At 40.7% G+C, this 13,060-nt stretch overlaps 1 protein-coding gene across 14 annotated transcripts in view; it reads right to left on the bottom strand.

Annotated features, from left to right (window-relative positions):
- Window positions 1-4,953: 4,953 nt before the first annotated feature.
- The window catches only part of DLGAP4 (DLG associated protein 4), a 398,191-nt gene continuing 390,084 nt past the window's right edge, over window positions 4,954-13,060 (bottom strand). For all 14 annotated transcript variants that reach the window (XM_087959401.1, XM_087959402.1, XM_087959404.1 and 11 more), the window contains 4 exons: window positions 12,562-12,971; window positions 11,465-11,556; window positions 9,702-9,854; window positions 4,954-7,055 (listed from right to left, as the gene is read on the bottom strand). In XM_087959401.1, coding sequence (XP_087815527.1) covers window positions 6,837-7,055; window positions 9,702-9,854; window positions 11,465-11,556; window positions 12,562-12,971 — 874 coding nt within the window. In that variant the 3' untranslated portion in view covers window positions 4,954-6,836. The remainder of the gene's footprint in view (window positions 7,056-9,701; window positions 9,855-11,464; window positions 11,557-12,561; window positions 12,972-13,060) is intronic.

Here is a 13,060-nt window from a genome sequence, read left to right as displayed (position 1 = left end):
GTGGCCCCTTTGGGTTCAGGCTGGAGGGACTTGGGAAGGAAGCCAAGCTCAGGTCGGCCCGGCTCTTTTGCTTGGCAGGCAGGCACGCACCCGCGGCTCGCTTTCCTGGCTCTGCCCAGCCCACACGGCTCTGGTACGGCCCTGGCGGGATGAGCAGAGGGTCCGGTGGGGAGGCGCTCGCTGTCTTGGTGAGAGCTCTGCTGCCGGGCAGGAGGGCCCGCCTGTCAGCTGCGCTGGGTGTCCCAGGCGAAGTTCTTCGTGCCCCTGCCCAGCGCCAGGCAGCTGGCGGCTGGGCGCTTCTCCCGAGGTGGGCCAATCCTGCACTGTGGCCCTGGGAGAGTCACCTCCCCATGTGGGGTTGGGCTGCCCTCTCGGGCAGGGGAGTCTTTGTTGTAGTAGGGCGTTGTTTTTAAAAGAATTGGCTTTACCTTTGAAGGCAAAGGGAAGGCGGCGACAGGAGTGCCTGAAGCCGACTGTCTCTGCTGGGCTCTGGTTGCAGGGAGGAGCCCTGGCTGGCTGCACGTGGCTGCGCCAAATGCCACGGTGTTGCTCTAAACGCCGCGGCAGCAAGGGAGAAGGAAAAGCAACGGTGGCGGAAGGTCTCCCGATACGAAGTGCCCCACCAACGCTGAGGTCAACATCCAAGCCGTCGCTGCCCACCCACTCGAGGATGCAAGGGGGGAATTAAGTCACCCTCGAAAAGACAGCCTAGCCGTTTTTTCGGGGGTCAAAAAAAAAAATAAGGCCCGGCCTTATTTTGTGAGAAACACGGTAGTACCACAGCTGCTACTCAAAAAGGCTGCCTTGCATGCCTTGGTCAATGAATCTGTTGTGCACCTCTTACCCTCAGGTGGTGGTTTCTCTTTGTTTACAGGCCCTTACAGCAGTTTTAAGGCTGCTTCAGGACACGAGGTCATAAATTGTGAAGCAGGTTTGAAGAATGCTCTTCCACAGCCTCCTGAGCCTCCCCAGAATGTGAAAGGACACCCATTCTTGTGGAATTTTTGGAGACTCGGGGGGCTATGTCTATGAGAGTATTGCCCTGTCATGCAATTTAAAAGATGCTGCGTCAGAGCATATGCCATTCTCACATATGAGCATGAGAATGGGATATGCTTTTGAGAATATTTGTTGAATACACAATGACAGAGTTGGAAGGGGTGATGGTGAATGCAGGTATGTCACCCAAAAGGTGGCGTGTCAGCTTTGATAAGTGCGTTACAGGTTCACCATCACTACCAGTGGTTAAACTGCTGGACTAGGAACAGTGGAATCAATGCAATGACAAACCACTTTTGAAAAAGCTGCCTAGAAAATTGCATAGATTCCTCCATGAAGTTGCCAGGAGTTGAGTCTGATTTGGAATAGTGTATGTGTGGTGATCAACTATTTCCATGGCTTTTCAGAATCCTCCTGCCCCAATGGTTATTATTGGTTTCACAGCATTTCTTCCCCCTCATAAATTAAATTCTACAGAACACACATATTCAATACTGTAAGAGAAATTTAACCAGAGAAATGTATGCCAGAAAGTGAATAATATTGAATGCTACCAGGGACAAGCCAGCTCACTAATTATGGAATTAAGAATTGGCAATGGGACTATTCTTGCATAGTAGACTATAACAATTTTATATAGCTTAAAACAAAAATCTAAATGTGGAAATAAACAGACCTAGTCATCAATAGGGCAATAAGAGTAATTTCCATTCTGTACATATTTTTGCTTCTTTTGGAAAGAACATCAATAAAGGATACTACTGTTAGCAATGTTTTTGTCAAATGTGTGTATTGTATCTACAGCATAAGTAGGAAATTATATCAGATATTGAATTTTACATGGGATGGGAGTTGTATTTCAGTAAGATTGGGGGGGGGGCTTTTCTTCCCTAATTTATATATTTTCTATCCATTGTACAGTGTGCAACACTATAATTTAAAAATCTTTCCCTGTAATTTAAAAAGCCAATATATAAAAAGCACATTTCATGTTTTTCTCTATACATATAATCTCTTCAGTCTGTACAATATCGTGCAAAATTTGGTGAGCAAGACAACTGAAGCATAAATTAGCTCAATGAAAAAAGAATAAAGAGTTTTGCAAGAACAGAGCTTGAAATTCAAGTTTAACCTGATGAGAGAATGTTGCTCATATGTCCCCAGATCTAAAATATTTGCTATTCTAGTTCAGAAGCATGAAATAGAAAGAGATGGAATAAGTCGCTCAGCCGTGTGCTGTATCATTGGTACCATGCAATTTTATATTAAGGGCTGAGACAATACAATTCTTCCATTTAATTGCTCAGTACTGTTTCTTTGATTTACTCTTTCTAGTAAGAACACTATTTCAAAGTAAAGTATACTTTGAATATCCAGGAAAGTTAATGATAGAGATCAAATGGCCAAGATATAGAGCTATTAACCAAATGATTGATTAGCCAACATTCAGCTGCTAAATGATTTCAAAGGAATATAAAAAAAACATTTTTTGATTGGGAAAATATCTCATTTTGTGGCTAAATTTTAAAGTTGGTGAAAACCAACATTGCTAGATCATCAGGCAATAAACATGGATTTAGAGAATACTCTTGCAATGCTTTTGTTCATTTATTAAAGATGAATTTGGTCATACTAAAATAGGGGTGTCAAACTCAAGGCCCGGGGGCCAGATCCAGCCCGCGGGATGCTTAGATCTGGCCCGCGGGCCCACCCTGAAAACAGTGAAGGACTGACCCGCGGTGCCTCTGCCAGCTAAAAGGGAGCTCGGGAGAACTGTATGCAACCCTCCCCAGCTCTGTTTTGGGCTCCTACCACCCAACGGCCTCCTGCAGCCCTCTGCCAGTGAAAATGGAACTCAGGGAGGCTGTGCAGGAGGCTGTCGCGGCCCAAAACAGCCTGGGAGGCTTCTGCACGGCCTCCCTGAGCTCCATTTTCACTGGCAGAGGGCTGCAGGAGGCCATCGTGGCCAAAAACGGAGCCTCGATGAGTGACATTGAGCTAGCCGACACCCCCCCCCCAGATCAAACACAACTCTGATGCGGCCCTCAATGAATTAAGAGTTTGACATCCCTGCTCTAAGAGACAACAACAACAAAAAAAGAGTCTAAATTAAATGTCTTCAGTGTTTTCAGATACACTTTCCCTAATCTCTCCATTTTTCCTTTTACATCTGATTGCTAGCTCTAAAAAGTAGATCAGAGATTGCAAGGAGACAGGCGTAAGAGCATCAAATAGATCCTTTTGTTTTACTATATATTTTTTTATAATGGCAGCAAAACTCACATTACAAACCGTTGGGCCATGGGTCTGGTACAAGGCTTTAATTTTTTTTTTCCTTAAAAAAACAAACAAAAAACAAAAAAACAAACCTAGCCCATCATTAATATCAATCACAGTCCTAAGCAATCCTCTCCCTCCTTTTTTTTTTTTTTCCTGCCATAAAACTAAGAAATATCACTTGGGGGAACATATTACCATTATTCATGGTTGGGAGGAAACAGGTCATCAAAATAATAGGTACATTGCTTTTCAAATCACACAATTAGGTAAATACAACTAGGCAAGCATATATGGAGCACAGTTCCACCAAATGGATTTTTCAGAGCAACTTTAACCCTGGCTCTGTTTACATTCTCTGTTGAAAACCAATGAAGCTGAAGATCAAAACTGAAATGCAAGAAGCAGGGAAACAAGCATAAGGCATCCTGCTCATTTCACAGAATTATTGCTATTAAGAAATTAATTCACCTAAGTATTTGTAGTTCTACCACTAGATTTAAATCTATTGGGTATTTCCTTGAATCACATAAAGGTCAGATTTGGCCAATTTTATAAATTCGGTCTGTTTATGGCTGAATTACTGTATTAAATTTTAAGGGATCGGAACACGGTCCAGTGAATGCTATCAAGAGTAGATATTGGATGTATTTCCATTTTATGAATGTGGATGTTTTTAGATTCCATTTAAGTCACCCCAAAACATTCAGATGAGTATTTCTCATTCTAAGATGTGTGGATTTCAACTCCAGAATTTTGGATAGAGTAGTCTGAGAGTTGAAATCCATGTTAAAATTGTCAAGGTTGAGAAACACTGCTTTACACATTTTGAAAAGAAGCTATGTCATCCACAGACGCAAGATTTGGATTAGAGAGAGGCTACCTTATCGCTAATACGGATTTGTAGATAGAATAAGTTAGTTTTGTGAAGAATCCTCTGCTACAGTTGGAGGAGATACAGAAGGAAAGGCGACCACAATATTTCAATTCCTGAAGTATGCATACTTCAGCAAATGTGTCATTTCATGCAAGTGCCATCTATGGAAACTATTTTCAGTGCTCTTTTGAGGATCAAGTAGTAGTTACTACCAAGTAGGCCTTTAAAAGAAAACATTGGGGGAGAAAGGTCAGTGCTGAGAGTTTGAAGTAAAACTTCTGATGTTTCCTTGCTTTGAAACCAGCTGACTGCCCTTGCTTTGATCTCTCTTCCACCAAAGCCCATAATTACCTCCCAAGTGTGGTTAGCAATGCTGGAGGCATGCTGAAGACAAGCCCTTGTGTTTTTCAGGACTGTTTCAGAACCCATGATCTTTACTATTTTTATTGCAACAAACTAACGATGCCCATTCACACCAGGGGTACACATCAGCTAAAAATGCCCCTTTGTAAATACACCTAAGATGTAAAATGGACAAATATATTCCGTGTATATAGCATGTAAGTACATATACCAGAGAAAAGCATGTCTATCTTTTTTTTCAAGGTAAATTGTGTAATTGTGGAAGCAAACACTTCTCTAAAACCGGGACACCTGTTTTGCTGAATTACATACATTTAAGATTTAATCCCACTGACAAACTGCACGCCAAAACATATACCATTGAAACGGAGTCCATCAAACACCTGCCCTAATTTCTAACATTGCTGCTTTGGGAAATGCAAGTAAAAAAAGTCACATTCCAAGCGTTTCAAATTTTAATAGGAAGAACTGTGAAAGTCAGCCACTTTTTTCAAAAGTTCATCAAGCACCCTCCATCATCAAAGTAAGGTTATTGGAGAGGGAGAGGAAAATAGAATAAATCAAGTCTCTTTTGAAGCCATACTCTATATGGTCAAGCTTTCACAGATTACAAAATTGTACATTAAGTGGGCAGGTAAGAATCTAACACTCCCTATGCATAGACAGCATATACAGCATTCACTGACATGATTTTCATTAATGTACCAGTAAAAAAAAATTCTTTTGTGTTCTGGTCACTTTAGGCTATTCCATCAAATACCTTCTTTTCTCAAGACTCCCCAAATTACAGTGCACAGATTTCTGAGAAGTGTAGAAGTGGAAAACAGGGTAGTGTGGAGGGCAGAGGAGAAACTTAAGATTTGGCTGTTTGATTCCTGGCTTCATTGATTAGCTCAAAATAGGTGTGCAGAGGGAAAGAGGAAGGTCAAATGAAATTTCATGATGGTTCCTCCAAAAATATGAGACAGAAGGGGCCAGAATGGCTGAGAATATGCACGGTATATATTTTTGCACACACTTTTACACACATCTAGCTATAGTACATGTAAAAATATATGCTATACATACACCCATCCTCTTGGAGGTGCTTTTTTAAAGACACCATCTGAATGTGTACATGTGTGATTAGCTATGTATGCATTGGTATGTATTAAATTTACATATCCTACTAAGTGTATTATGTGCATATGTACACATACATACAGGCAGGCAATTTGCCAACCATCTAATATCTACCTCATTTTTTTTTCAGTACAAAAACCATTGTCTTTCACCATAGAACGTATTAAGTACAACTTTGAAATAGTTTTTCCCCACCCTTTGTATAGCAGCTGGTTTCTTATACATTGATCCTTGCACACAAAATCACATACAAAAAATTGCAAAGGGGAAGAGAGTACAGGAAAAAAAGAAAAGTGTGTGCGGCAACATGTGAATCCACCTTGCTGTGTTTCTTTCGGATGCCCTGGATGGGAAATCCTCCTTTTGCAGCACTATTCATGGGAGTGTGCAGACAAAACACTTCTCTTATTGCACTTTTTTTTTTTTTTTTTTTTGCTTCCAGGCTATTACAACAAAACACACTGTTTATATCTCACCGAATGTGCCCTCTGTTTACATCATTGGACTACAAGATATATTAACCCTAAAGCCTCACTGCCTCCCCCAACCCAACCCAGCCCTGGCCACCCACTCCCAACCCATCTATAAAGGAAATAATATGTAACAAAACTGAAGGCTGCTCACTAGCAGAGTGCAAGAGTACACGCTGAGCGGTGTTTTCTTCTGCAGCACTGTAGAAGAGTTTACTTCTAACACAGTAAATGATGCCATGCAGAGAAAAGGATGGCAAAGAGGAGAACAACTATAAAATACAAGAAAAACAGTGAGGGTGGAGATAAAGAGATTCTCTGGGGATAGAAGACAGAACAAATAGCCAAAGGATTTGGGGTGGGGGAAGCACAGCATGGCAAGTGCCGAAGGTGGGCAGGGGGAGTTTGTTTGTTTCAATTTAGTCCATTTCATGTAAACAAGCTAATAATTCTCCTCAGATTGACAAGTAAAAAGGTTGCAGTTCCACGTGTAAAGGACTGTGTTTCCAAAAGTTTGTTCAGCCACACCACAGCCAGCGTGAAAGATGGGGAGGAGAAAAACCAAAGCACAGAACCAGGAAAGGTCTAATTGGGAGCCCTTGGCAGGGTTGGCTCTGGTATCTCTAGACCAAAGAAATCACACTACTGTTTAGTGAACCCATTTTTTTTTGTTTTGTTTTCCTCTTTTAATGGTGTGAAAAAAAGTGTTTTCTTCCTCTTCCCTTTGCTCAAAGACGGGTCTGTGCCTCAGGAACGTAGATTTCAATGCTGTCCGCACTCTCAGTGGCAGAGTTTTGTCGAACAGAGGCCGCACGCTTGGCTGCCATGAGGCGTTTGCGAGCTTCCTGGCGCTGCTTGTCCACTGAGTCGGATGCCTTATCCCGGTTTAGCTGAGATTTCGGTTTAGCTGGCTTCTTTGGAACAGGAGGGGGTGGTTTCTTTTCTTCCTTTAGGGAGGAATAATAGCAAAAATGTAGAAAAACAGAATCCGTAACTCTCAACATTACACAGCACTGACAGAAGTGGATTTTCAAAAATGAGAAACTGTTACTAGTACATCTATATATCAAAAATCTCATTCCTGCCTCCTTTATTTTAGAGGTAGTTCTTGACTTATGACCACGAGTGGGAACAGAATTTCCACTGCTAAGCAGGGTGGTGGTTAAGCAAATTTGCACCCAATTTATGATTTTTTTTGGTCACAATTGTTAAGTGAATCACTTCAGTTGTTAAGAAAATCACATGGTCATTAATCAAATCTGGTTTCTCCCGTTGACTTTGTTTGTCAGAAGAAGCCAGCTGGGAAGGTTGCAAATAGTGATCATATGACACCCTCTCCCCCTACTGAAACTGTTATAAATACATGCCAGTTGCCAAGTACTCAAATTTTGATCACATGACCTGGGGGAACCAAGCTGGCCTTAAACATGAGGACTGGTCAGAAGTCGTTTTTTTCCAGTATCATTGTAACTTTCAATGATTGCTAAACAAATAGTTGTAAGTCGAAGATTACCTGTATTTCTTTTCCCTTACCTTTGATGAGTTTTCATATAGCAAATTTAAACTAAGGAATGCTAACTATTAATTTTAAAAGTTAAATTTTGCTTCCCCACATAATTTAAATCCATTTTACGTGACTAGATTTTAATCTAAAATTGCTTTCAATGATTATAATGTGAGAAATAATTTTTTTTAAGGCAAAATAGAACAAATTTGTCAAAACACCATCACTATTAAACTAATTTAAGGCAATAAAATTCAGGCTGTATTGAACCAAATCTGAAATAAAATAACTATCTTGAAGCTCCAGTTGCATTATTCAATAGTGATAGAATGAGCATAAAACATCATTTACAAGCATCAGAGTTAAATTTAATCCTGTAATATAGAGACACAATAATGGACAGGACTAAAGTAAGATTCAAAGAGGATGTCTGACAGGGAACCATGGATTGATTGTTCATATGCTGTTCAGATTTGACTACAGATATACAGGCTTAGGCACAAAGAACCAAGTAATTTCTCCATATCAGAAGTGTTGCAAAATGCCATAGCTTTAGGACATGGCTTTTGGACAAAATAAAACTTTATTTTGGACTGGATCACTTCCAGGATACCTTGAGTTGCTTCTAAGTCAGAAAGGTTATTTGTGAAAACCACCAGATCCCCAACATGCAACATAAGTACGAGCAGAGTAATTAAACCAAAGTCGCTTCAAGTTTTAAAAACTATAAGAACTGTTTACACCTTTTTGGATACATTAATAGGGTAATACTGAAGGAATAACTGAAGTACTTCAATTTTATGTTAAACATTATTATGAATAATCAAAATAATACAAGTGCTGTAAAGAAAACTTGTCAATTTCAAGTACAGCAGGCAGGGTTATACTTGGGAAAAGTATATTTCAAAATAATGTTGGGGAAGGATTCCTAAACTTGAAATTAACATATATGTGGCTGCTTTTGTAGACAATAACAAACATGCTAAAAGACAATTCTTGAAAGAACTTCACAAGCTTTCAGTCCGTACACAGTCCAAACTGTGTTGGTATGAAAATCTTAGAAGGATCAGATATGATTAGCATTTAGGTAGGAGATCTCCAAGAAATACTAGATCTGTCTGCTGAATTGAGAGTTGATCATACTTTTGCACAGTTGCCAAAACCCTCATGGATATGTCCATGAAGTCAACTGCAGTCAAGCTTCATTTGAAGGTGTATAGATTTCCATTAAGGTCTACACTGCTTAAAATCAAGTGCCTATTTTTGTTCCTGAATCAACCTGTCAAGAGTTCTGAGGTCATCTTTGGAAAGACTCCTTCTCTATCCAATGTAATGCAAAGGAAGTGGTGCCCTATTTATGGAACTGCCATTACAGAGATGTTTGCCTTGCCCCAATATGCTATTTTCTCAGTAACAACTGAGGTGTTTACTCCTATAATCTTTAAACATACAATCATTTTAACAAGTTGTAAAATATATTATATAGAGATTTGTACAAGGATATCTGGAAGCATGGCAATACAGGTAGTCCTTGACATATGACCACAACCGAGTCCCAAATTTCCATTGCTAAGCAAGACAGCTGTTCAGTGAATTTTCCCCATTTCAAACCTTTCTTGCCACAGTTGTTAATTGACTCAATGCAGCTGTTAAGTTAGTAACATGATGGTTAAGTGAATCTGCCTTCCCTATTAACTTTTGATTGTCAGGTGACAAAAGGCGATCACATGACCCCAGGACATTGCAACTGTCCTAAACCCATGCAGTTGCAAAATGCCTGAATTTTGATCATGTGCCCAGGGGAATGCTGCATGGTTTTAACCATTTAAGTGAATGGTTGTAAGTTGAGGACTACTGGTAATATTTTACTGATAATTAATTATATGTATAGAAGAACTTCATCAAGTGTGCATACTTTTAATATAATTTCACCAGACAACTAATTCTTATTTCCTAATACATTTAATGTAATTGAATTTAGGATAAAGCAATAAGATGTTTAACATGGACAAGAGATGTTCTATATAAATCCATAAAAACAACGTAATGTACACTGAAAGAGTTTGACTCTGGTATTCTTGATGCTTACCTTCTTCTCCAATGGCTCTGTCACCTGCCAACCATTAGCTTTCAGGTGGTACAGCTCATCAAATTTCATGCTGATGTCTTCAATGGACAACTGTAAGAGATCCCAAAACCCAGCAAGGTCCTGTGCTGTGGGCCTAGGATTGGAATTGGGGTTCTGTAGTGAACAAATAAGGCAGATGAAGTTCTCCTAAAATGTTGCAGTTCATTTAGAATTTAAAAACAACAACGAATTGAACTTGATTCAAATTGCAGATAGTTTTAAAGTTCATGCTAACAGTATTGAACAGATCCAGGTTCAGGTCCATTTTTATTCATGATTTGAATGCAAGTGCAATTTGGTGATATGAACTTTATTTCTTTTATAACAGTGTTTTACTACATAACGGAGTAGGCTACTGTTATTGCCAATACTATTTTTGTTGATTGATCCTGCATTTGCCAAGCAAAGAAATTTCTCAAAAGCAATATGGCAATTGCATTGTAGCCTATTCTGAACAAGAATCGAGGTCTATTCCTTGCCATCAAGGATAACTATTCATAGCACCAGGTGTGGCAAAGAATCTAATACAATACAATCAGGGGAAGCCACATCACAGTCATCCATTTGGGAGGTGGCCAGGACATGAGTAACTGTAAGTAGAGCCTCACGATCCAGGAATGGGTGGAACTGGCATTCTATACAAAATTGTACAAAAGCCTTCTTAGCCACAACTCCACCTGCTCCTCAAGCAATAATCATAAATCCAGAAGGATTTTGCACTGGATCTGCTTGTGGCAGTGCCACCCTATCTGCACCAAAGATAGTAAAGTCCCAGATCCAGAAGGTCCTAAGACCCAAAACCACTTAGTTTTGCCCCCCCGCCCCATCCTGCTCATGCCATAGAATATTCAAAAGTGCAAGCAATGTCATTTCTGTCCATTGACTGAAAGGGTCCAGATAATGCTTCCTTGGTTCATTCATCTAATTAGAATGATGAATTCACCATTAGAACCAATCCAGTCACTTTCCAGGCAGTCTTAGCCAATCAGAAGAGGCATGAATCTGATGAGCTAATAGCTGACCTCATGGTCATAAGGATCCTGTCCACCTCTTCATGTCCAGCCCATTAAACCATTCCCTACCCCTATAACAGGGCAAGCTTTTGCCCCAGGCATATCCATAGGACTTGCACCAAAGCTAACTGGGAATGAATTCAAGTAATTTTGTCAGACAGATGCTCTGAAAATTTCTCTGCACAATCTTGTAGATGATTCTCTTGAGTTCTCTCTATCCAGAAGAGCTCGAGTCACCCAGAACAAGGCCAGTGGGCAGCAATCCACAGATGCAAGAGGGCAGAGACAAATTGTCTGCCACAAGGTAGTCCCCTGTTCAGTCAGGTTCAGTTTTTGTTGACCTCCAGTGGTGCTTTAGACATCTCTTCTCCCATTTCACCTTCCTTAGATGTTCCATAAACCTTGGAAAGTAGACGATCCATGGGAAGGGAGAGGTTGCATAGACACACACTGATTCAACTTCACAGCCACCTTCTTGTACCAAGTGGCAACTAAGGTCTCAGTCAGACCATGAAACAGACCATCACAAACAAACCTAGTTCCTTCTGGAACCCTTTTGGGTCCGTTCATTGCTGGTGGTGGACCAATATTACCTGCACTCTCTCTGAATCCAATTAAATAACCACCCCAAAGTGGAGATGGATGGCGTAAGACTATATGCCAGGCTGGAGGAGGGTGTTTGATACAAATAACAGAGATCTGCACACTCACCAAGTTTTGGTCACAGAGGCCACGGAATTGCTGGAATTTCTGTGACATTAGTAGTTGTGCACTGCCCACTGCACTGAGGACTTTGCCTAAGACTGAAGGTGACAGGCAGAAAGAAAGAAAACCAGTCAAGCAAGATAAATAATTCAAAAACAGAAAATGCCAGGAGATTTAAGGTAAAAAGGCCTTCTTTTGACCTTTAGGCATACTAACCTCTGCCCCACTCCCTCCTTCCAAGAACAGAACTGTTTCACTCAGAGCCATTAAAGGCAAGCCATTACAAATGACTTCTATGTTTTTTTTTGTCAGTGCATGTTTGGTTAGCCCATGTTCTTTCTACTGCCAACATCAATTGCCTGTACAGAAATGGCAGGCAGCCACACTGCTGAATGACACTTTGTTTATGATAGAGGGCCAATGAAGTCTTCAGGGGAGGCAGAAAATGTTGACTCCAATGCTGTTTCCCCCTCAACCAACCCTTTTCACAGTATTTGTGACCACAAAGAAAACATTCAAGAATGCAACTTTCTAAGCACAGGTTTGCGACCCAGGACTTTTAATCACCATAGGTTTGTCAACTCTGATGGATAGGATAGAGTCCAAGGGTCTATATTCCGTCACAAGTGAATATTTTAGAAATTGGTTTGCTGCCAAAAGGATATTTAGAACTTCCCGGCCTACTCTTTTCCTAACCACGCTGAAAAATCTCAAAAAAGTAGATTCCTATTTAAAACTCCATGTCCTTTACATTTAACTTTCTTCAGAATTATAGAGTACTGATGGCACCATGGCATCTTTCTAAATGAAAGAAAGATGCAACATTTCTCTCCAGGGTATCAGTGAAAGCATAGAAATGGCACACCATAACAATTGGAACAACAACAGTATTTTCTTCATCAACTATGGTTAATCATAATTGAAATCTTAAAAAAGGAGGAATTAAGATATACAGAACTCTGCTGTTTGTCTGGACAATCCCTAACATATAGGAATAGCCCTCCTCCCAATAATTTGCTTTTGGGCCCAGCTCGAGGCATGGAAAGATTTGGCCCACTTTAAGCTTCAAATCTCACTAATGCCAGGCTATCATCCTTGCTCACCTTCTTCAGAGAGATTATTCTCTTTAGTCTCTTGGTCCATCTGTCGACACCACCCTTCCAACCTTTCCGTCTCTGCCTGCAGTAGCTTCTGAAACCAGTACCCATCCCTTCGGCAAGCTCCCGGCTGTGTTGGTTCTGATGGAGTGTTAGTGGATGTTTCAAGCCAAGGATCAGGAGGAGGGAGAGAGGAAGGTTCCAGGGCTGGGTCATTGCTATCTCCATAGGAGAGGTTTTTCTTGCTCTCAGAGGGCATGGCTGCTTGCCTCGTGTTAGCATCAAGGTTGTTGGAGTTGTTGCAGGGGGAACAATCAGCAAGGTTTCTTTCAGAGGATTTACAGGTAGAATTATTCGGCTCTTGAGAGTCAGAATCTGTATCCTGTTTGTTGGACATGCTGTGAGAGTGGCTGTTGCTATAAAATGAAAGAGGGGCAAGAGACAATCAGGAAAAGCGGCTCTTGCAGAGGGCTGGATCTATTCCCCAGCACGCAGAGACAACAAT

This window comes from Notechis scutatus, chromosome 3 (assembly GCF_049901735.1).
Source record: "Notechis scutatus isolate UNSWTSFEM ecotype Mainland chromosome 3, rNotScu1.2, whole genome shotgun sequence".
Classification (NCBI taxonomy): domain Eukaryota; kingdom Metazoa; phylum Chordata; class Lepidosauria; order Squamata; family Elapidae; genus Notechis; species Notechis scutatus.
The sequence above is the reverse complement of the archived record's forward strand: the minus strand, read 5'-3'. Positions and strand labels throughout refer to the sequence as shown.